The sequence below is a fragment of the Branchiostoma lanceolatum genome, chromosome 11 (assembly GCF_035083965.1).
Source record: "Branchiostoma lanceolatum isolate klBraLanc5 chromosome 11, klBraLanc5.hap2, whole genome shotgun sequence".
NCBI lineage: Eukaryota > Metazoa > Chordata > Leptocardii > Amphioxiformes > Branchiostomatidae > Branchiostoma > Branchiostoma lanceolatum.
This window is the reverse complement of record NC_089732.1, coordinates 8,505,593-8,521,610: the sequence shown is the minus strand read 5'-3', so window position 1 is coordinate 8,521,610 and position 16,018 is coordinate 8,505,593. Positions and strand designations below refer to the sequence as shown.

The window sequence follows — 16,018 nt, the reverse complement described above, 5'->3', positions numbered from 1 at the left end:
TGTATTTCTCTTCAAATTTCTGGCGTTTGGGCGGGTTTGGGAGTTTAAAACTCACACCAGGAGAAAAACTTAACCATACACGAGCTTTTCAAGGGTAACAATGCCATAATGATCCGGTAATTTTTCTGCGGCGTCGCCGATTTTGTGAAAGAAGGTTCCCGCTTGTGGCGACCATGTGCCCGGTAAGAATTTTCGCCAACACTCGCCAGTAAACTTATTTTCTTACCTACTCACGGTGTAAACAGATGCAGTTGGTGTTGTTTACATGAAAATTGTATTTTAAAACGTCAGTAGGGTGTCGGATACTCAACCCAAAACATCGATCCTTTGTTTTTAACGTCAGCGTTGTAGCGAAATGACCCATTGTTATGGGGTATCGACTCCATTCACAAGTTTTTACAGACAATGCCGATGGTAAAAGTGACGCCGCTCGCCACAAAAATAAGCGAATTTTCATGAATTTTTGCAAAATAATCCAGGAAAATAGGGAAGAAATATCGTAAATGTGGAATCCGAAAGCGGTATAATGGAGACGAGCTTTGCTGTTGAACGATTAAGTGCATCTTGTTTAGCATTCTTGTTAATAAATTATGACGTTGAAATCGGTGCCTCTGTCTTGACTAATGTCAATCTCTATTTGTAAGAAGACCACGTGTCCAAGACGCCCGAATTTTATCGGTCCCCTGGGTGGTCTTCTTAGACACGTTTGACTGTACTAGACTAGTGTACTATCTATTGTTGTTACACTGTGTACCAAAGACAGAGACAATCTGAAGAATATTTCATTCTTTTCTTCCCACCTGCCACTGATAAAGTACAAGTGGTCCCTGTAAATGTACTAGACTAGTGTCACTCAGTGACTCACTATGTACTGTTTATTTTCAGAAAAAAGATTATGTTCTTAAAATGACTTTTTGAAGTTCCCAGTTCCCACTTGCCACTTGTTATATGATAAGGCACTGCAGCAAGTGGTCTACCTGTAAATGTGCAGTGGACGTTGCACTACTATCCATAAGATATAATGTAATAAATCTGTTGTTGTCTAATAAAAAAAAAAAAACAAGATAAGTTTGAATCTGAGATGATTATTTCAATGGACAATAAGCTTACACAGCAATACTGTACTCTTACTGAGCTTTACAGTTGTTGTAATACATAATTTCTGAAAATAGGGTTGGGACAGTCCATCCTCACTTCGGGACAGTTGAAATTTATTTTTGGGACAATGCTGGGACAGTAGGGAAAAAAGTTAATTTTGAGGCCTGCTAATGATGTTTTTGCTCTTTTACTTTCAATGTCTGGCTAGACCTGGTTGTCTATTTTAGGGCAGTCAAGTTGAAAATGACCCACGAGTCAACAGCAAGCCTGTCCCATGATCTTCTAATGTCTCCCTTTTCCTCAAGCTTAAGGCTGGTCAGAGATATAGAAGTTCAATATTGTCTTTTCAAGAGCAGTCAAGTAGAAAATAACTCCACTGATATGGATAACCCTGCCCAGTGATCATCTCACACTCTTTGACTTGTTTCCATGCCTTCTCAGACAAGTTCATGGCCAAAGTTTTGACCCATAGCAGGGCAATCTTAAACACCAACCAACCTTGAGGTTAGCCAACTCATGAAATGGAGACTCTCACAATAGTGCTAACAAAGTTGGCCAGGATGACAGCAGAATGACAAAAAACACATTTCTGTGAAACCCAAATCAATCAGAAGTCTGAAGAAAACTTTAACCTTCTCTCTGCTGCCTAACCCTGTAACCAATAGGGAATTGGGTGCCCAATTGGCTGTCTTAGTGTGCTAAAGGTTAATCATTTTAGTTAGATGTTATCTTGAGACACATGTACATGTACTAACATGTGTCGATAATATATCATACCTTTAGTAGATATCATGGAACTTTTGATTGGTAGGCGTGTTGGTTAGAAAAAGCAAGGAAGCTCAAACTCACTTGACAATTGTCTTCCTAGGACCTACCCACATACCAAATATCATCACAACCCATCCAAAGCTTCTTGAGTTATGTTGGCAAAAGTTTTCAGAAACACAAACACACACTCAGACACATCAAAAACAATACCTCCCTTCACAGAGGTGATGGCTGGCAACCCTTATAAAGAAACTTGGCTGACTTTGAAGACTTTGATATTATGTTACTGATCCTCCAAAGAGAAAAGGTCATCACAATCAAGCATCTTATGAGCATCATCGGTATTCCAGATACTTCCTGTTATGCAATAATAAGTCTGAAAGACTCATTAGCAAAATTAAATTTGGCATTTGGGACTCCAAAGATGCCATCATGTTCACATTTCCTGGCCTTTACATCTGGGATTTACTGGCTTTTCCATTAACCCTGATATATGAATGATAAATGATCCAATTGGATAACATCCAGCTAATCTGGGAGGTCTCTAACAAGTTTAATTTTCCCTAGGCAGTTGCCAGATGGCATAGAGATTACCATCAAATACTGACTGTATATATTTTTGTCTTCATTTAAAAGTTTGGTACCTAATTTGATTCAGAGGAAACTTTAAAACTTTCGCTGATTGAGCATCACTGAAACAATTAATGGGACCTACTGTGTAACAAGATAGATCATCATCTTCTAGCACCTGTAGGTGGGGAATAACACTGTACAACCATGATAAATATCTTGCATGCATTCTTGGCAGTTTGCTGTCACTGCAGAAATTGACAGAAGCTCCTCCTAGAGGAGTCAATAAGTACTGTCCTGCAAGCTTTACTTAGGCTAAAGCCTATATGGCACATGTCAGTAATACTGTTAACGTTGGGTAACATAAATTCGCGGGGTACTTAAATTCGGGATTTTTCGAAAACGGGGTATTTAGGGATATGTGCTAGATGCAACATCAGTAATACCGCTAGAAATGCAAACTTGACAGACTAACGTATTCAGAACACTGTCTGAAAAGCTTCGATAAGCATGCATTAGAAGTTGGCTACGTCAAAAACTCTCCGTCCCTTATTGTCACAGTCTGAGGGCTTCGTGGGAGAACTATACCACATAGTTGCCGGTTCGCTGGTTTATAAGACAAATGTCACATCCGCTTCCTGCTCAACACAATTATTTACAATACAACTTATTAGAATCTCTTTTGCTAACCTACAACTGGACTCTAAGTGTGATCAATCAAAACGCCTCTTTGTTGCTACAACCAATGGCTACGGCACTACGGTGAATTTTCCCGCCGCCATATTCGTTACCCAGAATCCTGCTATTCGGCAGACGACAAACGTTTGCGAGGAACACTATTTTGCCCAAATGTTGTGTGTGATAGTGGACTGATGGCGATATTTTCCTCAAAGTTTGCTCTTAGCACAAGCAGAAACACATGGACATAGTAGTATTACAATTTCTACGGCATCCAACAAACGCCCCGATGAATAATGTACAAATTTCCATGACGGTGGGGGTGAACTTTGAGTAGCGTTCTACCGACTCAACACACGGGTTTTTCCCGGAGGCCTGATGTTTGCGGTACGGCCGTTTTTTCGTGTATTTTTTTTACTTGGACACGTCTATATCCATAGCACTCTCCTCAAGCCAAGGATGGAACGAATAGCTGCTGTATAAAATGTAATTAGCGGTAAGATATTCAAGACGAATCTTCTCTCCCGAATTAATGTTCACCCCTGTCCGACAGCACCGTCATTGTGTGTGCGGCGGACGGTAGTTTCAAGTTGAAATATTATGGTGTCAGCACGACTAGAGACAAAATCTACCATATATATGATTAGTGCAAAGATAGTACATGATACTGACAGAATAATAGAAAAAAAGGATGGTTTATTGTTCTGCTAGATTGATTTCAGTCAACCATTATCGGAAAAATCCCGAATTTATGTTACCCAACGTTAGTATTTGACAGCCTTAACAGAAGGCTGTGGCTTTTTATAGGCCAGATAGTACAATATGTCTTGCTATTGTTCTCTAACATGTAGAGTGAGACACTTACATGTAGCTTTAGTCTGCTTTCAATGGTAGCTACCCTACAGTTAGTTTTATTGGTTGCTACCCCACCAAACATGTTACTTTACTTGTTTGTCATTTAAGGTGGTTTGAGCTTTCACAAGTCAGTAACTTTATGACTATGGACCCTGATATATGCTCTTGAAACGTCTGAGGTAAGAATGACGTTAGAGTCACAATTTCTTGCTCACACACAATGAACAGGGAACAATGTTATACAACTTACAGTGTAATACAGAGACAGAAATGGCAAACTTTTAGGGACATTTTTGAGGTAAGATCCATCATCAAGGTACAAATGTATTTCATGCCTTATTTTTCAGTCAGTGATGAATGGAGGTTGACATTTTCCTCCAGTATTACAGCTGCATGTGTCTTCCCTGCCCCCTTCACAAAGCTGCACTGGGCACATTAATCTGAACTGGGAACTGACGCTAGCATTTCCCAAGGCTGTTTTGGAAAAGAGCACGAGTTTGTACCGAGTAACTTTATGAAACAGGTCTTCTATGAAACATACCTCTGTGACTAAATACTTCCCACAAAGACGATTATGACAAATCCCTTATGGGTTCCTGGTGATCCTTGATAGCTACTTTCATCAGTGCAAGACATCTATAAAAAACAAATACAAGTTTGTTCTGAGTAACATCAGCCAGTCTTCTACTAATGTATAAGAAGTGTGACCGTGTGTTTCCTGTTGAAATGATTATGGAATCTCTTGTTTTTCTTTAAGTGTGACTTCTTTCAATACAAGACAAATGCAAAACATATGGAATTTGACATCACGGTTTTCTTCTTCCTATTCAGGTGAAATTTGGCAAGTCCCAGTGCTGCCATGCAGTCTGCGGAATTTGAAATTCCTCTTTATAAAATATGTGCATGCATTGCATGCCTGTGACCTTCCCCCTTCCTTTTACCTAGTCATATTGAGCACATTGTGAACTGACACCAACATTTCCAAAGGCTGTCTAAGAAAAGAGCAGAAGTTCGTACTGAGTAACATTACGAAACAGGTCTCCTCAAAAGCATGACTCTGTGACTGTGGGTTTCCCATATGCATGATTATGACTGATCTGTCTTGGCGTCTGCCCGAGAATGACTTCCATCAAAGAAAGACATTTGTAAAACATGTGAGATCTCAAGGCAGGGGTGCTCCCACATGAATCCATTTATCTTTATTCTTGTGAATTAATGCAAGTCCCAGTGTCTCTGTTTGATCCAGAGTATAGAAAATCTACAGTTTTTTTCTCATTAGTAAAATATGTGCATAATTTGTAGACATTTCTTGTCTGGTGAACTTAACTATGGCAAGTACTGGTATTGACTTTAAACTTAAGCCTAGAAAATCTACCTTTAAGAATCCTCCATGAATTATGTGAATGGATAACACGTCTTGACTTCCCTACCCTCTTTACCCAGTCACATTGAGCACATTGTGAACTGACACTAACATTTCCAAAGGCTATCTCAGAAAAGACCAGCGGTTCATTATGGATAACGTTACGAAACAGGTCTTCTTACAAGCATGACTCTGTGACTGTGCATTTCCTGCAGTAATGATTATGACTGATCCCTCTTGGCTTCTGGCAATGTCCCAGAATGACTTTGACTTCATTTCAAGTCATTTGTAAACCATATGAGAACTTTTGGCTGGGCTGCTCCTATATAACTTACTTTACCTCTATTCTGGTGAGGTGAACTCAGTAAATGTAGGCAAGTCCTAGAGTTGCTGTTTGATGTTGGACCTTAGGATTCATATTCCACGAACTTATAAATTATGCAGTCACATGCATTACATGTGTTCCCTGCTCAACCTTCACATTCATACTGAGCACATCATGTCAACTGACACATTTCTTATGGCTGCCTCAGAAAAAAGACCAAAGGCCCATGCAGACTAACATGACAAAAGACTCTGTGTCTGTGTTACATGCAGGAAGGATTGTGATGAATGCATTTTTCTATCTGGCAATATCCCGGAATGGCTCCCTTTAATGCAAGACATTTGTAACATTAATTTTGTTTTAACATAATGGAAACTTAGAGACTGCTGGACGTCTATACAACATATTCAGATTAGTCTGTGTCTATTCAGGTGAACTTTGCAGTCCCACAGTTGCTGTTTCATCTTGGGACGTGCAGATTTACATCTTCTATCCGAATGAAATGGCTGACCTCTTAATCAGGACATTGCCAGTGACCTGTTTCATCAGTCAGGGAGGCTTGATCAGGTCGGAACACAAGGCAATGACTTATTGCATTTTTGGGAGGGCGGCTTTGGCTGAGAGCCTTGTGGTCACACTTTGAGAATGACAAATCATACCAGCAAAATTTGGCTGCATTTCCTGGTGAAAATCTCTTGCTGCAGAAGACATTTTGACTTTAAAACAACCAGGAAAAAAGAGAGAAAAAAAAGTGATGTTCCAGCTGAGGAAGGTAGTTAAACAAACCCTGACCTTGTCCTTGTAAATTCTCTCTATATAAAATACAATCATCATCAATCTAAAAATAACAATTCTAATTGTGACTTAAAAGTCTGCAACAAATAGAAAAACATGTATGTACAAGAAAATTCCAGCTAAGGGTGTAACAATTATAACACTTGTGCGTACAATGTGTGCAATGTTTGCATACTAAAATATCAATTTACAGAATTGAATTAAGATTAGCTGCTAATGTAATGAAGTGTCAAGTTGAAATCACCTGAGGGCAAGAAGGCAGACAGTGCCAGAGGACTTGCCACACCTAATGTCTGGCTGAGGTCTCAGGTAACAAACATGTTCTATTTATAGTAAAACCCAAGGGTACCAGGGCCCAGTGTAGCCACTGTACTTGAAATGGGTCACTGCAGTGGCAGCCCTCAAGAGGGCCATGGTTAGGGTGGTCACATCATGACATACAACCTGTTTTGGGGATTTTATACAAGGTTTACAAAATGAAGAAGCATAGCAATCTGTTACAAGTTAATAACAAGCAATCTATCATAAATCAGAAAGATAAAGGAAAGTGAAAGGATTCATTTCATCTCACATTAGTTCTTTTATTTCCTACTAGATATAATCAAGGAGGTTATATAGGTCTATATAACCTCCTTGATATAATTGTGATTCACATGTATATGAGGGCCTGCATGCTCTTTTCCATAAGGCATAAGCAGCCTAATCCCCCCTTAATTCGTAGGAAAAGCCATCTTAGTCATGTAATTTGTAGCGAGCATACCAAATTTTGCTTAATCACCTTCCTTGATTTTAGCGTAATACGTACGCAGGAGGTTCTTCTGAATTCATCCTAAAGCGTTATTGGGACCCCCCATGCATACCCTCGTATTTAGATAAAGAATAATCCACATTTGTAGCCAAATATGCCTGGTGCCCACAATTTTCTGAAGACACGGTCATTCATTCATTCTTTCAACTGTATTCACACCTGTCAGACATACAATGTGGATAAAAGCTTAACCTTTTGACTACCAAGACATTCCACAATGGCACATATTTCTTGTACGCAGACTAGGCAAAGGTTAATGGAACCAAATAAGCAGAACATCCATCTGTACCATGGTAAATTGAACTGGAGAATCCCAGAGCCAAGGAAGAGAACAGCTGTGACCCTGTTGGGATTGGCTCATGAATTACAGGAGCACCCAAACAAATCTTTCATCAGTTCAGAGAGTTCATGAAAGGTAAAGGTAGTCTGTGGCGGTAAACTCTCGATGCAGTCCCTACTTTCATACCAGTCCTATCAAGTGTGCAAATTTTAGGCTTCTAAACTAGATTAACTTTCTTTGGTTGTCCATCATTTTACCTTCATCATGGATACATGGCCAACTCTCTAGTCATTGTTTCTCAGATGCCACACAAAATGATAAACACTACACTACAAAACAAACAGAGTGCATTTTATGTTGAAAACTTATAGATTTTAAACAGGGAAACCACAGGATACCCCTAATCATAGATAAGTAAAGTATTGTAGGGTTTCTAGCATGCTTGAGGTGTGACTCTCCTTTTACACCATACGAACAGCTGAATAACTGCAAACATCAGGGAACACCAGCCTTCTCCCAACTGGGACGGGGGACGATATAGACTTCCAACAACCTTTGACCCATTGTTGACATCACATGTGAATAAAACTCCAGAGTGATTGGGCCAGAAAGCTGAGGAAGACTGAGAGAACCAGTCCAAAATTCTGATGAGTACATTTTTTTGAGTTGGAGAATATCTTAATTCTTCAATATGTATTTTACCAACCCTCCTGAACTTTCCTGCTAACTGCTAATTGTGTTTGTTTGGAAAGTCCATACAAAGTTTGAGACGACCCCCAGAATTAATCTCCCTTGAGAAAGTCACCCCTCTCGCTGACCCCAAAAAGCAAACAGTTGAAGAATTAACTTCGACCGAGCCAAATGAGGCTTGTAATTGGTGAGTAGTCAAGTTTATAAACACACCTGTGCTCGTAACAGGGCAGGATATACCTCTTCAACCATGGATGCACACTCAACAGTAAAATTCAGGTCGCTCAGTGCTACATGTGTCTGATGATACATAGTTACAAGATAGGTACAGTTTTCCTTAGTAATTCAATCAGGTCCATTAATATCAATACAGCGATTACATGAATCAGCCACTTTGAAAAACAGTGGGCTTAAGAGATCCCTAGTTCAGCACATCCCAGGTATGCACAGTTTAGATATACAGGAGTGCATTGCACTGGGGGATATTTGGTTAACAAACAGTTAACGAACATAGAATGCTCCTGAAATTTAAGGCATACTCTGGTTAACCAATAGGAAAAGTTCATTCATTAACTTATTGTTATTGGTTAGTCACTTCAGACTTTACAAGCCTAGAGTCCTGCATTTGAGGTGAGCCGTAACTCTAGAACACTTAAACGACACCTATGATAAGATTGGGAGGTATGCCTGGTAAAGGGATGCCCCCTTTTGGATCTGTTTTTAGCATAGGAATAGTGTGTTAGATCATGTAGAAGTTAGCCTTATTACTAAAGAAACCGAGAAAAAAAAACATGTTGGATACTATATTCATATAGTATATTGATATATTACATTTATGTATTTCTACTTACCTCCACATTGACCATGACAAAGTGCTTGCTCAGGTCCTGGATCTGTCTACTTGCAGCAAATTTGGGCTTTAAGGCTGTAGAGAAGAAAAAGAAAACATGCTTCAATTCAAATGAACTGCAAAGGCATTATATTCAAAACTGTGGAAAAACAGGTGTGGAGAAGTTGAAAAACTCTATTGTGAAGTACGAATATCAATACAAATGTTTGAAAAGCATGATGGTAATCTAAATGTAGTCATACAAAGGGTATTTTCAAATATTTTTGATCAATGCATGTTTCAAAGAAGAACTTTATTGCACAACCATCGTGCATGGTACATTGTATGGCAATAACTATTAAACATAGTACAAAATAGAAGTATAGATTAAATAAATCTTACATTCTACACTAGGACTTGGTGAAATATTATCTTCCAGCTCTTTCCACACGGACTTTGTATGGCACATCCTTGCAGCTCTTTTCCAACAATTGTTAGGTATTCAGCACCAAGGACAGATATCTTTCAACACACTGATGAGTTTATTGCTGGACACAAAGTAGTGAATCAGGACCAGAGACAAGACAAGACAGGACAAGATCACCTAATGACACCTGTATTCAGGGTTTTAGGGATAACTGCATCATTCGAACAACTGACGATAACTGCCTGCTTTGACCTCCCAGTCTACACAATTATATACATCAAAAGCGTAGATAATTATCCCAAAGGTTGGGAGCGGACAGCCATCATGTTCTGTCTTGTTCTAATTACCAGTTACTGCCTGACGCCACCATTAGCTCTTTATCTGTATGGATGCGCTCTCCCGTGCTGACTCGTCGCTGTTTTCTATGCCGCGCTATCAGTTTCCATCTCTCTGTTGTTAAACACCCATCACTGCTGCCAATAACCTCTCCCAACAACCTCCTGCCAAATGACGACAGGTGTCTTCTACGTGGTACAACTACTTAACGACCGAAAATGTCCTTGGGGAAAATTGACCATTGCTACTTTCGAGCCAGATAACTGCTCCCCTGTGGGAAATGACCAGTGCCATCTCTGATACTCAATAAATATTCCTTTGTAAGTTACTAAATGACGGTGCTTGTCCATAGCACCTGGTAACAGTGCTTAACTCTTGCCTGTTTGATAGGGGAAGGGCCATGAATAATTCTGGATTGTCCCAAAATATTCTACAATAAACCTCTACGGAGCAGCAATCCCTTTCACTGGTCGTCATGGTAACTATGATCAATGAGCTTTATATCAGTGTTGTGATCGATATCCTGATTCTGTCTAACTGCTGTTGGCCATATTGCTGAAGCCAGTTTGTCTTAGTGATCTCAAGAGTATATAATAGTGGAGGTAATGCAATATGAGGCGCTGGAGCGAAACACTCGATATCAAGGACATTGGTGCAACGTTTCTCATAAGGATCAAGATAAGATAACAAACATATAGATGGTATCAAAATGCTAGATCAGTACCAAGGACAGGTATTCTGCACAGTCAATGCGTATCTCTTTCTTTCTTCCATACAATGACAATGACAATGACAATGACAATGACAATGAACTTTATTGCATATTCATGCCCAGCATGGGCTAAATGCATTAGGTAACATAAAGTAAAAGAAATGGAACATTGTTATATATTCCATCTAAATCTACAGAGTCTCTTCTCTCTTCTTGAAACATTTGTATACAAATTCACATAGTTTTCCAATTATATCGTCGTTTTTAGATGACATGATACATGTGAATAGCTCGTTATTTTTAAGATGCGTATATTTTTTGTCTAGTTGTATGGGACTTACAAGGGATCTGCGCATGTCTGCGTATAGTGAGCATTCTAAGATAAAATGTATTTCATCTTCTATACAATCATTGTCACAGAAAGTACACATTCTGTTATTTGGTGGAGTCTGGTTGTACCTTCCAACTTCAATTTGCAATGGATGATCGCTGATCCTTAGTTTAGTCATGGCTCGGCGATACAAACACACAAATACACACAAATACACAAACACATACTGCGAAATACAATCGAAAATGCCAAATTCTTTGGGTATACTTGTGATTTAGTTTGGTCAAAACAAAAATCAGATATGAAGAGTAAGTTAAGCAAGTAATTTAATTTGCATGGCCTTAGCGAGGACACCTGCCTCCCATACTCACATGCCTTGGGCAAATCCCTTATCTCTAAATCGTTCACACAGAATTGGACCTACGAAGCTGGAATGGCTCTGGCTCATCTGCAAATACGATCCATTAGTTCGCTAATGGACCTGACAACTTATATCACACAAGGCCCTAAGGGCAACGTACATATGGTGAACAGCAATGGATGGAAATATTCTTTGTCCATCATGTTGATGAGCTGAGAGGACTATTTAGATCATTCCTAGAAGTTGAAGGAACCTAATGGTTATACTGTAATGTGGTTATCAGTATCTCTCCTTGGTACTAAAATGTTTGTTACCTTTTGTACACAAGGAATTCACTATAATTACCATTGTCAGTCAACTTCTACAGACTGACACATACTGTATAAACAGGAGATACAGCACAAAATATCAATTGAAGGAACTAGCCCCCTGCTTAATGGTTATACTGAAATGTAGTAATCAGTATCTCTCCTTGGTACTGAAAAATTGTTACCTTTTGTACACAATGAATTCACTATTACTACTACTGTCCGTCAGCTTATACAGACTGACACATACTGCGCAAACAAAAGATAAAACGCAAAATATTACTCACAATTAAAGACCTTCAATACTTTGCAACTACTAATGGTTAAAACAGTGTGGTAATCAAATATTTGATATTTCATGACTGCCAATTTTGGGGGATAAAAACAGCCAGAAAACATAGTCTAAAACAATATAATCCCCTTCGAATGCATAGGGGATTGAAGCATTGTAAGATCAGTGATTGACCCAGGTAACAGGTCCAGATGTGCCTTTTCACTGCCACTCACTACAGGCATCCATCTTACAGACATGGACGATTGAACTTATTGTCATCATCATCGGTTGACCATGTGAGGGGTCTGCATCAATAATTGTACAACCAACCCACACACTGTTCTACATTTGCCAGATGTATATACAGGTAAGGGAAGCTTGGAGAGACCACGAAGGAGGTGGAGTGACGATATCCAAGACTGGACGGGCATACATGTACCACTGGCAAAGTGTTCTCACAGTCAGAGACAGGAGGGAATGGAAGAGGCTGTTACCGGATGCCACCATAGTCCACAACCCTCAGGCATGAGGATGGGACTAGATAAAGGTAATATACAAATGTGCATGTGCAGATAAATTGCAATTGATAATCCAGTGTAACGCAATATGATGGTTGAGAAAGATATTTCCTAGAGATTTTAGAGAATGTCAAGAGAATGGCAAAAGATATCAAATGATTTTTGGACTCCTGACAAAGTATATCAAATTGAAGAGGAAGATTTAATGCTAAATTTTATACATGCTAAAATACTGAACTCCAAAAGGAAAATACAAGATTCTTCACTGCAAATGTAAATCAAAACCTCAATTCCTTGTCAGTTTGAGCTTCTGTAAGTTTCTTGTATTGGAATGCTTTGTTATCTAAATCCTGTCATTATTGAAATTTCTTTCAAGAATTATAACGCAACACTGAAGAAACAAAGGTGAAGGTTGTATTTGCATCTATTTCCTTTGTATTGATTTATCTTGAAGCATTTCATCAACTCCATGGAAGTCTAACCTTCATCAGAATTAACAAGTTCTGATATATGTTTGTCTTTGCTATCTTGCAGGAAAATGCAGGTTTGCTATCTCCGATAGCACAGCTAACAGGCTGGTTCACAAGATTGGGCCCTTTTCCAACATCTGCCAATTTTCATCCATCACTATATACCACAGATAAGACAAAAGACGTCAATGCCGACATTTCCTCATGATAAAAGTTCAAAGGCAACTGATAATGAAGTCTAACTCTAAATATAACTGACTATGAAACATGCGATATGATTATTCTCATCATCGTTGTTGACTTATGGTGTGATAAATGGCATAATGTCTGTAGGCTATGGGATAAAACAGATTTTTTGATTTGATTACATGGATGACATCCTCCAGGGATCCCAAAACTGACATGAGCATGTGAAAAAAAGTTTGGTAAAAAGAAGTTTGTTGCCTTCATTATGAAATCTACTTGACAATGAAGGATGAACAAAACTTAACACACAGAGTATGGTACTGGGGGTATACCAAATAATTGATTCTTCATTTTGGTACTTTTATATCTTCTTCTTTGACTTTGGAATTGACTTGGGCATTCTACTACATTAGTATCTGTTTTCCAAAATAACTTTTTGCAATTTACAGCATATACATGTATTTTCTCATTTTGCAGCTGCTTTGTACCATTAACGGTATGGCCGAAAACTTTTTTGTGTGGAAATGGATGAAAATTGATTAGCTTGAGTATGTCATCCATATAATCAAATCAGCATGGCCTAAGCCTAAGGCAACAATTCTACCTTCTGCCAAACTACACTTGTTCATCACTGTTGGCCTCATTCCCACTCGACATAACCCTGTTCCAAAGGACTCCATTATCATGGTGACCTTCCTGTTTAAAGGATAGTCCCATTAGCAGAACATAAAGCGCTCTTCAGTGCAAAGTGGGCCTGACCCCCCTCTATCAACTCACTGACACATTGCGACCCAGGCTCATTTTGGTCCATAACAAGACCTTAAGAGAGCCACCTATCTGAAGCTTGCTGACGTCACATTGCCTTAAGGATGGATCAGAGGGTCACAATGGGCAACATCAATTCACATCAGTATAGCATTGAGGAGTATGTGTGACTTTGAACTTCAATCCTAATGTCAAATCAGTGCTTGATACGCTGACTTCTTGCTAGGTCATCTATTAGGATTGATGACAGCATGAAAATGATCATTGTAGTGTGTGTGTGTGTGTGTACATGTATGTGCGTGTGTGTGTGTGTGTGTGTGTTTCGAGAGGACGTTTAAGTTTGTCATCTCTGATTTTGTCTATGGGGCCACAAAGCAGCATGGACAAGGGGGTGAAGTCTGCCATCTGTGATTGCCTTGTTCTTTCCTGTTAAATTCATATTACTGATCGTGAGTACAAATGCCATGAATTTCTGGTTATCCTGCTATATGTTGGGAACACCCATTCCTTACTACACACAACTAAGAGGCCAAACCTCTCAATGTGATCTTTCTATAACGATTCAATCACTACACAGAGTCTGACTAACAATACCAGATTCTACAACACATAGCTATATTTGTTTGCCTCACAGGTTGAAAGCATACCACACATGCCCTCCTTTTTCTTCTACACCATACGACTTCATAGCACATACTTTAATGCCATCTACGCTCGCACTTCAAAGGTGTGAAAAATGGGCAGGCCTACTTATACTAACCTGAGCCATAACTCACCCTTTAACAGTTTACATGAACATTTATATGAAAAGAAATGATTATTGTGTCCATATAGAAAAATCTTCAGACGTGTCCAAATGAGTAATGACTCCCATCCAGCACTTCTAAGGAGAAAACGCACCTTAGCTATGCTATCTACAGCTAGAAAACTCTTAAGGATTCTGAGGCTTTATGTGCAAGCTTCAGATTCACATTTACAGGGTGAAGGTGATGTATTTGGAGGGATGTAGGGAACATGCTTTAAGCAGTGAATCGAGTGTTGACATATAGAGAGTTAGGCCCGTGATTCAGGTCAACTCGTGTTAAAAGTGACAGGCGGCAACGTCTTAACAACTGATCCCTACAGACAACTCCATCTGTCTTGAGCTGCGTTTGGAATATCTGAACAGCACTCAGGTGAAGATAGAGTACAAGCAATGTGTAAACACATGGCAGACAAATTTGTTACAATCACAAGCAATTGTAGCAAGATGTGTTGTAACATACTGAGAGCATGTGTCTTCCAAGAACTTGGCAAGAGCACACAGGGGCAATCTCATACTCTTAATTTGTAATGGAATATTTATGCTCAAAAAACTTTCCTCCAACCTGAGACATGGCTTAATGTCCTATAGGAGAGAAATGTCTGATCACTGTCCTCATTTGAATTTGAAGTAACACATTGAAGTAGGGGACAGGAAAGATTAGACCCCAGATTAACCAGGCACATGGTACTACATGCCACCCCAACTCATCTTGACTTGATATCCCTTCATAAAAGGAACTCATCTTAGATAGTCATGTCCTTGAATTAAGCATGCTGAATGGAAACTTCACCAAGGTTGGCTGTGCTTGAATTAAATGTGCTAATAGCAATGTTTGTGGCACGATAGGTCCATGATTGAAGCTGACTATAGCTGCTTTAACTGACCCGAGTGTTGAGTAGTCGTTGGTATGATGGAACAGAAAAGATGGCCTTGATTAGATTAGTATTGGAAACATTGAGTTGCTTCTTTTCAACCTAATCTCGCTGCTACGGAATCTCCTAGCTGATACAGAGTTGGAGCCAAAAGGCTGACCCAGCACAAAAAAAGTATGGGGGAGAATTCAATCATGCTCTGATAAGAGAGTTGTTTACCCTGAGCCTCAGTCGGATGAAAATAGTACAAAAAGGGGCTTATCTTTCTAGGCCATCGTATACTTGACTTTTGGCTTCACACCATCAGTTCATACCTGTCAGAATGTCAATCCTACCAATCGGAAGATGGATAGGGGATTAGTTCAAAATGACAGGGCAGACCATTTTCTTATGGCATTATAGATTAATAAGGAAAGACGTGAAAGAAAATTGTCATTTTCCATTGTACAAAGCTAAGTTTCTTTCTACTAGCAGAAATAAAGCCACATTGTATTGAAACCACTACTACAAAAAAACATCAACTAGAAAGGCAACATTTGCGAGCAAATACAGCATGTTTAGCCATACTCCTCGCCATGCAAAAAATGGACTCTC

The 16,018-nt window shown here is 39.2% G+C and overlaps 1 protein-coding gene across 1 annotated transcript in view; it reads right to left on the bottom strand.

Moving 5' to 3' along the window:
• LOC136444437 (thioredoxin domain-containing protein 12-like) overlaps positions 1–16,018 on the bottom strand; it is a 102,003-nt gene that overhangs the window by 24,176 nt on the left and 61,809 nt on the right. The window contains exon 4 of the mRNA XM_066441984.1: positions 9,082–9,155. Coding sequence (XP_066298081.1) covers positions 9,082–9,155 — 74 coding nt within the window. The remainder of the gene's footprint in view (positions 1–9,081; positions 9,156–16,018) is intronic.